The 13471-nt window shown below is 46.2% G+C and overlaps 1 protein-coding gene across 1 annotated transcript in view; it reads right to left on the bottom strand.

Moving 5' to 3' along the window:
• Positions 1 to 13471, bottom strand: part of LOC139418996 (glycine receptor subunit alpha-3-like) — a 102494-nt gene that overhangs the window by 53269 nt on the left and 35754 nt on the right. Inside the window, exon 2 of the mRNA XM_071168802.1 lies at positions 1611 to 1741. Coding sequence (XP_071024903.1) covers positions 1611 to 1741 — 131 coding nt within the window. The remainder of the gene's footprint in view (positions 1 to 1610; positions 1742 to 13471) is intronic.

Below are 13471 nucleotides of genomic sequence, written 5' to 3'. Positions count from 1 at the left end.
TCTAAATATACAGTATGTGTCATGACAGTGTTATGACAAGTCATGTCAGCTGTTATGACATATTATCATTTGGTTATGACCATGTGACAACATGTTATGACGCTGGGTGTCAAGTGAAGTGTTACCAAAATGTCAGACTTGATTTTCCCTTAAGAAAAATGTCTAAACCCCTACAAAAATGTCCATGAATTTTAAATCCACATAATAATTCACATTTCCTGTTGCTGCAGGATTATTTCCGGACTAAAATTAAGATCCTACATCTGTTATCATTGACATCTGACAACATGATGTGCTTTTACGACATTAGCAGTCATTTCCATTTCATAATTTCACATTTTTCCATTCAAGATGATTGGCATGTCTTAAGGACAAAGTAATTTCACTGTTGCATGACTGTACGTGACCAGCATAGAAACTGTGACCATGCTTTCTACACTACAATAGAAACAGCAATACCCTTGGAGCAGCATGTACAGTGATGTCAGTAAGTGGTTAGTGCATGTAAAATCATACATGACAGGTATGTTTTTTCCTAGGAGTCTAGTTGTCAAGCAGAGCCGGGCGATCCGTATTCCCGTGGCTTTCTGCGTTCTGTGACTCTGTCATCGACAATGATGACAAAAGGAGAGATAAGGGAGAGTGTGGGTTTTTCACTTTGCTGTGTGTGTGTGTGTGTGTGTGTGTGTGTGTGTGTGTGTGTGTGTGTGTGTGTGTGTGTGTTTTCTCTCTGCCGGTCCAACTGAACACTCCACTGACCACTCCATCCCATTTCCCCTTCCTGCTCAAATGTGTGGATGGATGTGGCCACATGTGGCAACCACAACTGATAGATCACATACCCTGTGGATGGTCCTATTTTTCAGCTGAATTCCAATTTGATTGGCTAACAAACCCTTCTCTAGACCATGGCCTTATCACAAGCATCCTATCATGGACACTTTCTTTACTCATTGTATTGAACATGGCCTACATGATGTCAATCAGGACAACTCAGAACAGAGTGTGATGGCAAGCTTTCGTGGACGGCCTTCTACTCCTACATCTTTTTGGGTAGTCACGACAACTCCAATCTGACTCGTATCCCTGTGTTTGCCAAGCTAAAAAGTGACAAACAGAAACAGAACGTGTCTTTTACTTCCAGACAGACCATTCTGTTAACTCCCATTCCAATGCCAGGCCTCTGCCATGAGGGACAGGGCCAGGGCTGGAGGCAGTCGGTCCCTGGGCCTGGCCAGCAGTATGGTAAACAGTAGAACCGAGGGGATCTCTTGGCTAAACGGGAGAGTAAACACCGTCTGTTCTGACTCCATTTTAGGAGCTGTTCACTGCGGCCTCAGTCAGCAGCTAACGGCCACCTGACGTTGTGATGTTGGATGTTACTTGTAAGACAGTACATAATGAAAGGATTTTGGGGGTGATATGGGAACTTTATTCTGGAAAGTATTGTGGATATTCATGAAAATACGTCCCATCAGTCGATGAACCGAGGATGAACCGACTTGCTCATTGGGTAGAGAGGAAAGTTACATTTAATGTTTGGCCTGAATTTAACTTGTAACTGCCAGTTCTACTTTTGGCCAGAAACAAACTGTAGGCCCATACTGTACCTTTAAAGTTGGGTCTAATTCTGGCATCGTAGCCGGAGGTTCTCCCCATGAGTTTGTCCAAGAAGTCGGAGGGTGACGGAGGATGCACTGCTCTCCCCCGAGGACTCTCTGGCTCTAAAGACGCCACCAGACTAAAAGGAGAGAGAGAGAGAGAGAGAGCGAGAGAGAGAGAGAGAGAGAGAGAGAGAGAGAGAGAGAGAGAGAGAGAGAAAAGAGGCACACAGAGAAAATACAGACTTTAGTGAAATGTGCAGCAGAGGTAACCCAGGCCATTAATGTACACACTAACACTAATGTCCCCTGACATCATAATGCATATTCAGGACTTCTCTTTTGTGGCCGAAGTAGCGGAGGCTGAAGAAATGTATTTAGATTCCCAGAGAGAGAAGGAGAGGGGTAGAGAGAGAGAGGGAGAGAGAGAGAGAGAGATGGAGAGAGAAAGAGATAGTGAGGGACAGATGGAAAGAGAGATAGAAAAACAGAGTGGCTGACCAGACAGATATAGGAACCATCTAATATTGAATGTGTGTGTTAATTATAGTTCCTCTCGCAGGTCTTTCCCTGTATCAATACAATAAAAGGCTCTATATGTTGCGGTATGATTATAGCAAACCTCAATCTGTTCATTTAGATACAACAGCTGAATATAACAGGGGTCTTTCGTGGCACCAATAACGCTCCATACTAAATATTTGAACATGGCTGAAATATAAATAGCTGTCGATATGAATTTCCTAAAGGCACAAAACGAAAAGGTTAAAAATACATTTGATACGGCATCCTAGACACCCCATCCACTAAAAGTCCTTATTCATTATCCAGAGAGAAGCTCAGGGGAGGACACGCTTATTTACCATGCATTGGATTGGGACCCGTTGTCTAATGTTGTTCCCTGTATTGCTAAACCCCAATCCCTGAGAGAATGCCTGGGTAACTAATCAAATATGTTCAAGTACGTTGTGCTATAGCCCAGAGCAAACGGCATACACAACCCTCATCTTGTCTTTTTAGACAGAGTTTTGGCATGGGGATTTGAAAACATACAAAATAAAAATAAAAAAGACAAGATAGCTTTGCAAAAAAAACTGTTGACAGCGAGAGGACCAAAACATAAACAGTGATTAAACTCCAAGATTCTCTTCCTCCCTAGCCCATCACAATGCCAGCACAACGATCCTCCATCAAGTATTTATTCACAGCTGTCAACCCACGTTGGCAGGGAAAGTAAAGCCCTGCTAGAGGGAGGGACTGCGAGACTGCGAGTCATTATGGTATAGCCCCGATAGCCCAATGACTAATTAAAACATCAAAGCCTGGGATCTTCTCGCTCTTTCTCTCTTCGAAGGAAAATTACAGGTAGTAGAAGAATATAAAGTCTTCTCGTAAGTGTATGCTGCTGTGACTCCATCCCCTTTGCTTTAAGCAGACACAGCATGTAGTTGCCTCTCGCTCCCCCAGTGGATTACATGTTAGACGGTGCTACCGGTGCTCTCTTTAAGCCCTTACACCTGGGACAAGGCAAGCAGTTTTTTCCTGGAAAGTGGTACAAATCAGTTGTGCTTTAAACCTGGTTATTGGAGACCCCCAGGGTGAACAGGTTATGTTCCTGCCTTGCACTAAGGCTGCGTCGACACAGGCAACCTGATTCTGATCTTTTTTTTCTCCACTAATTGGTCTTTTGACCAATTAAATCAGCTCTGAAAAAGATCTGACGTGATTGAGCAAAAGACCAATTAGCGGAAAAAGATCAGAATTAGGGTGCCTGTGTAACCAGACCTTCTCATCGGATACAAATACAGACAATGAAAGTGGCAGTAAAATAGTTTAAAAATATCAAACATTCATTTTCAAATTGCATGACCACATAACATAGCTTCCTTACGACTAAGTAGGATGTAAGTGGGGTGAAATCTTACACTGTCCGACTTCACAGAGACATCTAGATTGACTCATTCCAGTGTTAGAAACCAGCGGTGGGCATAATGCCATGCTGTCTGCATGCCGTGGACAAAACAAAAACAAGCTGGTTGAAAATGAAAACAATAATTACCAAAGGGGATTTAGGTCAAGAAGAACAACATTTTCCCCCGGCTGAATATACAATATGAAAAGGGGAAACATTTGGAACACTTGGAACAAACAAAACGTTGCCAGCCTTAATGAACTCAAAAGAACCACACATACGGAACAGTACGGCAACGGAACGTGATTGGTCAATTTCACAAGCCCTCAATTCTGAAATATAATTTGTGCTCAGTTACCAGTTATAGTGTACATGACCATTTATATACCAGGAAATTAAAAATAGTTTTTTTCCTGGTCCGGTCACGTGGTCAGGGAAAATTAGGGCATAAAGTAGGGATAGACATTTACAGCTCTAATAATAAGCCACAGAAAACATTCCCAAAATGCTATTATTTTCATATTCCACATACTCCAATACTGATATGATTTAAATCAAAGTTTATCAAATCAAACTTTATTTGTCACCTGCGTCGAATACAACGTGTGTAGACCTTACCGTGAAATGCTTACTTACAAGCCCTTAACCAATAGTGCAGTTCAATAAAGAGTTAATTAAATATTTACCAAATAAACTACAATATAAAATAATAAAAAGTAACACAATAAAATAACAATAACAAAGCTATGTATAAGGGGTACCGGTACCGAGTCAATGTGCAGGGTACAGGTTAGTCGAGGTAATTTGTACATGGAGGTAGGGGTGAAGTGACTATGCATAGATAATAAACAGCGAGTAGCAGCAGTGTAAAAACAAATGGGGGGGTCAATGTAAATAATCCGGTGGCCATTTGGTTAATTGTTCAGCAGGTTTTAGAAGCTGTTAAGGAGCCTTTTGGTCGCAGAGAAAACAGTCTATGACTTGGGTGACTGGAGTCTGACAATTTTGGGAGATTTCCTCTGACACCGCCTAGTATATAGGTCCTGAATGTCAGGAAGCTTGGACCCAGTGATGTCCTGGGCCATACGCACTGGGGACCCATGCCAAATCTTTTTAGTCTCCAGAGGGGAAGAAGATGTTGTCGTGCCCTCTTCATGACTGTCTTGGTGTGTTAGGACCATGATAGTTTGTTGGTGATGTGGACACCAAGGAACTTGAAACTCTCAACCCGCTCCACTAGAGCCTTTTCCTATAGTTATGTTGTTACGGTATTCTTCCGGTGAAAGACAGGCGGATCAAAATGCAGCGTGGTTATTTGTATACATCTTTAATACAGATGAAAACACAAACAGTATCCAAAAACAATAAACGTGAAAAAACCTAAACAGCCTATCTGGTGCAAACAAACACAGAGACAGGAACAATCACACACAAAGAATATGGCTGCCTAAATATGGTTCCCAATCAGAGACAACGATAAACACCTGCCTCTGATTGAGAACCACTTCAGGCAACCATAGACTTTTCTAGACAACCCCACTATACCACAATCCCAATACCTACAAAACCCCAAGACAAAACACACCACATAATTAACCCATGTCACACCCTGGCCTGACCAAAATAATAAAGAAAACACAAAATACTAAGACCAGGGCGTGACAGAACCCCCCCCCCCAAGGTGCGGACTCCCGGCCGCACACCTAAACCCATAGGGGAGGGTCCGGGAAGGCGTATGTCCACGGTGGCGGCTCCGGCGCGGGACGTGGACCCCACTCCAACAAAGTCTCAGTCCGCCTGCATTGCGTCATTAGATTGCCGACCCTCGCCGCCGACCATGGCCTAGTAACCCTCACCAAGGGCCCCACTGGACTGATGGGCAGCTCGGGACTGAGGGGCAGCTCGGGACTGAGGTAGCTCGGGACTGAGGGGTAGCTTGGGACTGAGAGGAAGTTCAGGCAGGTTAATCGAACTGGCAGATCCTGGCTGACTGGTGGTTCTGGCAGATCCTGGCTGACTGGCGGCTCTGGCAGATCCTGGTTGACTGGCGGATCCTGGCTGAATGTTGGATCCTGGCTGAATGGCGGATCCTGGCTGAATGGCGGATCCTGGCTGAATGTCGGATCCTGGCTGACTGGTGGCTCTGGCGGATCCTGGCAGACTGGCAGCTCTGGCGGATCCTGGCAGACTGGCGGATCCTGGCAGACTGGCGGATCTGGCGGCTCCTTGCAGACTGGCAGCTCTGGCGGCTCCTTGCAGACTGGCAGCTCTGGCGGCTCCTTGCAGACTGGCAGCTCTGGCGGCTCCTGCAGACTGGCAGCACTGGCTGCTCCTTGCAGACTGGCAGCTCTGGCTGCTCCTTGCAGACTGGCAGCTCTGGCTGCTCCTTGCAGACTGGCAGCTCTGGCTGCTCCTTGCAGACTGGCAGCACTGGACAGGCGGGAGTCTCTGGCAGCGCTGAACAGGCGGGAGACTCCGGCAGCGCTGGAGAGGAGGAAGGCTCTGGCAGCGCTGGACAGGCGAAGCGCACTGTAGGCCTTGTGCGTGGTGCTGGCACTGGTGGTACTGGGCCGAGGACACGCACAGGAAGCCTGGTGCGGGGAGCTGCCACCGGAGGGCTGGTGTGTGGAGGTGGCACTGGATGGACCGGACCGTGAAGGCGTACTGGAGATCTTGAGAGCAGGGCTGGCACCAACCGCCCTGGCTGGATCTTCACCCTAGCCCGGCAGATGTGAGGAGCTGAGATGTAGCGTACCGGGCTAAGCACGCGTACTGGGGACACCGTGCGTTCCACCGCATAACACGGTGCCTGACCAGTACCACGCCCGCCACGGTTAGCACTGCTAGGCGCACTGTAGCGCTGAGCTGGCACAGGACGTGCAAGGCTAGGGAGGTGCACAGGAGGCTTGGTGCGTGAGGCTGGCACAATCTTCACCAGCCGACTAGCACGCACCTCAGGGCGAGTATGGAGAGCTGACCCAGGTGCCATCAAATCCCCGACACGCACCATCGGGCGAATTCCGTGCCTAATGCACCAACACAGCAACTCCCTCATAACTCTCTCCTCCAAATCACATTGTATGATTTTTAAGTAATTCATTTGCATTTTTATTGCATGACATAAGTATTTGATCACCTACCAACTAGTAAGAATTCCGGCTCTCACAGACCTGTTAGTTTTTCTTTAAGAAGCCCTCCTGTTCTCGAACTCATTACCTGTATTAACTGCACCTGTTCGAAATCCTTACCTGTATAAAAGACACCTGTCCACACACTCAATCAAACAGACTCCAACCTCTCCACAGCAGCTTGGTGAGAAGGCAACAACTGTTGGCGCAATTATTAGAAAATGGAAGAAGTTCAAGATGACGGTCAATCACCCTTGGTCTGGGGCTCCATGCAAGATCTCACCTCGTGGGGCATCAATGATCATGAGGAAGGTGAGGGATCAGCCCAGACTACACGGCAGGACCTGGTCAATGACCTGAAGAGAGCTGGGACCACAGTCTCAAAGAAAACCATTAGTAACACACTAAGACGTCATGGATTAAAATCCTGCAGTGCACGCAAGGTCCCCCTGCTCAGGCCAGCGGATGATCCAGAGGAGGAATGGGAGACGGTCATGTGGTCTGATGAGACAAAAATAGAGCTTTTTGGTCTAAACTCCACTCGCCGTGTTTGGAGGATGAAGAAGGATGAGTACAACCCCAAGAACACCATCCCAACCGTGAAGCATGGAGGTGGAAACATCATTCTTTGGGGATGCTTTTCTGCAAAGGGGACAGGACGACTGCACCGTATTGAGGGGAGGATGGATTTGGCCATGTATTGCGAGATCTTGCCCAACAACCTCCTTCCCTCAGTAAGAGCATTGAAGATGGGTCTTGGCTGGGTCTTCCAGCATGACAACGACCCGAAACACACAGCCAGGGCAACTAAGGAGTGGCTCCGTAAGAAGCATCTCAAGGTCCAGGATTAGCCAGTCTCCAGACCTGAACCCAATAGAAAATCTTTGGAGGGAGCTGAAAGTCCGTATTTCCCAGCGACAGTCCCGAAACCTGAAGGATCTGGAGAAGGTCTGTATGGAGGAGTGGGCCAAAATCCCTGCTGCAGTGTGTGCAAACCTGGTCAAGAACTACAGGAAACGTATGATCTCTGTAATTGCAAACAAAGGTTTCTGTACCAAATATTAAGTTCTGCTTTACTGATGTATCAAATACTTATGTCATGCAATAAAATGCAAATGAATTACTTAAAAATCATACAATGTGATTTTCTGGATTTTTTTAGATTCTGTCTCTCACAGTTGATGTGTACCTATGATACAAATTACAGACCTCTACATGCTTTGTAAGTAGGAAAACCTGCAAAATCAGCAGTGTATCAAATACTTGTTCTCCCCACTTAGTTCCTATACATAGTGTATACAGTAGCTTATAGTCATAACAAGACTTCCATTGACCAGCTGTGACATCACTGCTCAGCCTCTGCTAACAACGATAGGTCAAAGGTCACTGTAAGCAATTAGGATTAAGCCTAAATTGCGGATTAACCCTGACTTGCCTAGTTAAATAAAGGTTAAATAAACTTACAAATACAAAAAATTAGAAGAGCCCTGGAGTATGCGTGTGTGGATACCTTCATGTGTCTTTTTGCACAAGTGTGTGTGTTGTATGTGGTTGTATGTGTGGGGAGGGGGAGAAAGTAGAACGAAATGTTCCAGTATTATAGCATTACTCCATTCCGAGTGTCCAGAGCTGTGCCCTAGCACAAGGATCGGCTGAGTGACGTATGGATTTATAGTACCTCGTCCACATTATCTTACTTCACTCTTTCTGTCCGTTCCAGTTGTACTGATTACATATAGCCTGGCTCCTTGTTTCTAATTATCAAGAGAGCAGAAACAGACTGGCACCCAGGCTAGATTACATAATGTCTATCAAGGAAACAACTGTTGAATGGATAGTTCAGGCAAAATTGATATTTGAGTGGAATAACCCTTACCTTAAGATGTGTCTACAGCTCTATAATGATAGAATCCACAACAATCCATTGTGAACAACTGCCACAGCCAGGAGCTAGCATAATTAGCATTGTGAAAATTAATGACCGATGTTAGCAAAGCTGCATTTCAAGCTGAAACTTCCTAAAAAAAAAACGTCAAACTAAGTCTGGTAGCTGGTGGAATTCGCAGGGATTTTTATCGTTCAGACTGCTGAAATAATCGCTGGAATTTTGTCACTCGTAACTGGAACGATTTCCTTATGTTGACTCACAGCCGCATCTCTTTCTGTTTGCTGTAACATGGACAATAAAGTTGTATTATACTGTATTGTATTCCACTTGGCACTCAGATGCGGATTGATTACCAGCTGTGAATAAACTCACCCGTGGCTTGATGGAGCATTGGAATATTCTGGAATTCTCACGGTGAAGAAAACATGAACAGATCCTTCACCAGTGGCAGACGGCAACAATGGATTATTGTGGATTCTCCCACTATGGGCCTTCCGACACATCTTACGGTAAAGGGTAATTGACCCCAAATATAGATTTTGCCTGAATTGTCCCTTTAACCTCCAGCTATGAGATTCCCCTACGTTTGATCCCAATCCAAGATCTTTATTCCAGCCCCATCTCAAACCAGCCCCACCACGAGCCATTGTAAGTCCAAATTGTCACAACTTGACTTCGTGCTGGAGTTAGTGGCTGCAGGGGGAAAGCTGAAAGCCTTTGAAAGACTCTTGAAGGAGGACAGCGACATGATATCTGCCAGAACCTATCCTTATACACAGAAAGACTTAACAACAGTACACATGAACAATTGTCCTGGAGGGTACAAACTAACATCAATTTTATTGAACATATAAACATTGAGGTCACTGCCTACTGTGCAACCCCACTTCAACACTACATAGTGAATCTCCTCCTCGTTTGACAGATAAGATCTCTGCTCTCTGAATAACCCACTTCAACACTACATGGTGAATCTCCTCCTGGTTTGACAGATAAGATCTCTGCTCTCTGAATAACCCACTTCAACACTACATGGTGAATCTCCTCCTGGTTTGACAGATAAGATCTCTGCTCTCTGAATAACCAACTTCAACACTACATGGTGAATCTCCTCCTGGTTTGACAGATAAGATCTCTGCTCTCTGAATAACCTAGTGATAGGAGACTGTCTTTACGCTGAATACAGGAGAAATTCCTAAATACTTTCACATTACTCAGCACCAGTGTTACCTATGAGGATATGCGGAATTTACATATTTATCCCTTGTGGCAGAAGATACTGAGGGAAAATGTTTACTGAGTAATGCTGAGAGAGCTACGATATGTCGGACATGGGGGTTTGGGCTGGACGCATCTGACACCCTGGTGATGGCGATAGAGAGACTACTGACAAGGCCTCCTGAGGCAGCAAGTAACCTCCTTGACTGGGGTCTCACTCGTGGAGCTCCATGACAGAGACAGACAGGGTCTTTTGAGGAGCTCTGGTGTCAGGGACCCCGGGTCCCTCACTGGGCACCATGACAGGCTCAGGCCTCTCCTCAGGGTCCCATAGTGCCCTCGTCTCACCCAAAGAAAAGCTCTGCTGTGATTCATAATCCTCCAGGGAGATCGTTGTCAAGCCAGTGTCCCTCTATCCTTCCATCCATCCTTCCACAGTGTGGTCTAGAGCCAACGTTTCAGTCCATCCGCCATCTCCCAAACAAACAAGGAGCACTCTGGGAGAAAAAAACTTCCAGCAGCAGGCAGACGAGGCGAGCCATAGAGATAGGAGGGACAGTCGTCATGGCAACCCCGTCCTGGCCGCTGGAGCGTCCAGCTGCAACCGTGGTGGTCGACGGAGCGGAGTGGTAGGTCGCCGGTGTCGGGTTATGCTTTTGTGAACCAAACCAGCCGATTGAACAGACCGAGTAAGAGAACTGTTTAAAACACAGCAATCCTCATGGGATTCTTCTCAGTTTGGTAGAGAAAATGTCTCATAATATAGAACAGTCACACAGAATGGATAAAACAGCCCCAGTTTGGTTATTGAACAGTCACAGATTGGATATAGAACAGTAGCAGAATGGACTTAAATGAACCCTTCTGGGTTCTTGTTTGTTCAGTTGCTTGTTTGAACAGTTCAAAGTCCTTGTTTGTCTGAAGCCTGCAGTCTACTATACATCGGCGGAAGCATAGTAAACAAGCAAAAAAAACAACAACACAGGCCAATATTCTTATGCACACACATTTGGGTCTCTCTCTCTCTCCCCCCCCCCCCCCCCCCCCCCCCACCCACGTCAAAGTTACATCCAGACGCTATGGCTCCCTAACGGGGATAAAAAAGTGTGTCACATTGACAGAGAGAGAGGGAGGGAAATGGAGGAGGCACAGGATGAGAGATTGAGAGTGCTTCCCTGCCTTTCCTCCCCTCTTCCAACCTTATTTCACTTACTTCCTCCCTCCCTCTCTCTCTTTCTCTCTCTCTCTACCTCTCTCCCTCCATCCCAACTTCCACATCCCTCTTTTCTTCCCTGCCCCCCTCCCTCTTTCCTCCCTCCCTCTCCTCTTTCTCTCCCTTTTCATCTCTTTGTTCTCCCACCTTCCAGTTCCTCCCTCCATCCCTCTCTCCTCCCCAGCTGCTTGGAGGCGTGGCAGAGAGGCTAGCTGATGGGGATGCGAGTCAGACGAGCTGAAGCGTTCAGGAGTGGGGAGATGGGGGAGGGAGAGGGAGGGACGTGGAGGAACGGTCGAGCGGACAGCTAAGTGAGATTAACCGATAGCAACAGCGTGCAGCTCAGCTATGAGAGAGAGGGAGAGGATGGGAGAGGGAAGAGATGAAGGAGGATGAGGGTTTAACTGAGAGATAGCTATACACCCTGCATCCCCACAGTGACCAATAGGCCAGACAGAATTGCACTTACAATATTGAATAATGTAGCATCTTGCGCCACAAACTCTTGCACGTACAAACAAACAAAACAAACACACACACACACACACCTTGTAAATCTACAAAATGGCTGATGTCTACAGCTTGAAATACAAATGCCACATGTGAGGTGTAATTTCTGTTCAATTATTCATCATACCTCTCCCCTCCAGCTTTGCCACGTCGTCGGTAAACAAATGACATTGATTGCTTGATGTTCTGAAGGGTGTAAACAGTGGTGGAACGTCTGACGAACGTTGTTGATCATTTTGACACAATTCATGTGTGTGTACTGTATGTGGTTTGTGTGTGTGTGCACGCGGGTGTGTGTGTGTGTGTGTGTGTGTGTATGTGTGTGTACCGGCAGCGCCTCTTGTTGTTCGAGACATCAAAGCATCCCCTCTAAAACATGAAAACCACAAACCGGTGTATTCATTTCAGTTCTATCTAACCAGACAATACACCCAGTGTCTGTTGTTTCTATCGTTCAAAACGCAAATGCATAGCATAAAATCCTCACAGTTTATGATTACACACGGCTCATGTGTTGCGTCTCATTCTGCATTCATTTGAGGCCTGTAGAGAATAAGCAGCGCTTCAACTTTATGTGACCCTATGGACAATACTATATTCTAGGAAAACAGAAGTACTTCTCAGCAGGAGGTGCCAGTGTCATACTTGAGAACAATGAACCATCAAACCATGAAACAAAAGCCTAGAACACTATACTATCTGTTCTGTAACAGTGAAATGTCCCCATAACCCAGTGGCATGACAACAGGCTAGAGAGCCGGGAACCCTTCCAGGCCTTAGTCTCATTGTGTTGTCATTGCCAAGGGAAGTAGCCTACGACCACCAACGCCCACAGTCAATCGCTCTGTACAAACTCATATCTGTCTCCTCCGTGGAGCGTATTTCTAGCAGACCATCCGTGTTTCATTCTCTGTCTTGTTCATTGGGACCTGTATGTGTGAGTACGAGATGGCAATATTGTATAGCCTGTCATAGTATATATACTCTGGTGTGTGCCTCCTTTCACCCTCTCGGACAGCCTCCCCAGGGGACTACAGGGGCACTATAGCTGGTTCCACATCACCCATAGGCTGACCTGATGTCCTGTTCCATTAAAAGGTGATGAGAACAAGCTATAGCTCACATGCTGAAAACAGGCTGTAACCATATAATGAATTATATGGGCTGTGCTTTACCTTTAGAGACTTCAGGACTAACATGTCACTGGCATTTATGGAACTACGGCTTCAAAGTTGCTCTATGGTTCCGTTGGGATCTGGTTTGGGTTTGAAGGGTTTGAAGGTGTAAATGCCGACACAGGGTTGGTAACAGAGAGTGTGGGTGTGTGTCGTTCAAGCACAGCTGTGATGTATAATTTCCCACCTGTGAGAGGGGGTGTTACAGAGTCACAGCTCTCTCTGACCGAGAGAGAGAGAGAGAACGGACCAGTTTGTTTGTACACCTCCGCGGCGTCTGCACAAACCGATACATATCCGTCCTGTCTGTCTGTGTCGTGACTCGTGAGGCTTCACAAACGCCAGCAGCGTCTTTGCAATCAGTGACAGTTGCTTAGTAACCAAACCCTGTCCCCTTCACCTGTAGAGGGATACCACGGTAACCACCATCCATCCGCTGATGTTCGCCACGCCTTCTGGATGAAACGATAGGGATGTTTGTAATGAATCGGCTCCAAAAACATGATACGTCATCAATTAAACAACAGCGGAGAAACGACTGGAGGACAGTGGAGACGAGGAAGTGTTTTTAGATCCTGAGCCACCTGTGTTTCTTATGTTAGTCTGCAAATGTTCACGATGTGAGCAAAGGATTGCTGTAGAAAAGAAGGGGTAAGACCTACCATATAGAACAACGTACTGTTTATATTCCATGCCCATGCTCTCAACTGGACTGGCATTCCCATCCCTTTATATGCGTGGCGAGAATGTCATTCCGTCATTCCCGAAACATGCTGTCAGTGGCGTTATACATACTGTACCCATAACGGAGATGGTGATGATGATG

Source organism: Oncorhynchus clarkii, chromosome 10, assembly GCF_045791955.1.
Source record: "Oncorhynchus clarkii lewisi isolate Uvic-CL-2024 chromosome 10, UVic_Ocla_1.0, whole genome shotgun sequence".
In the NCBI taxonomy this organism is placed as follows: domain Eukaryota; kingdom Metazoa; phylum Chordata; class Actinopteri; order Salmoniformes; family Salmonidae; genus Oncorhynchus; species Oncorhynchus clarkii.
The sequence above is the reverse complement of the archived record's forward strand: the minus strand, read 5'-3'. Positions and strand labels throughout refer to the sequence as shown.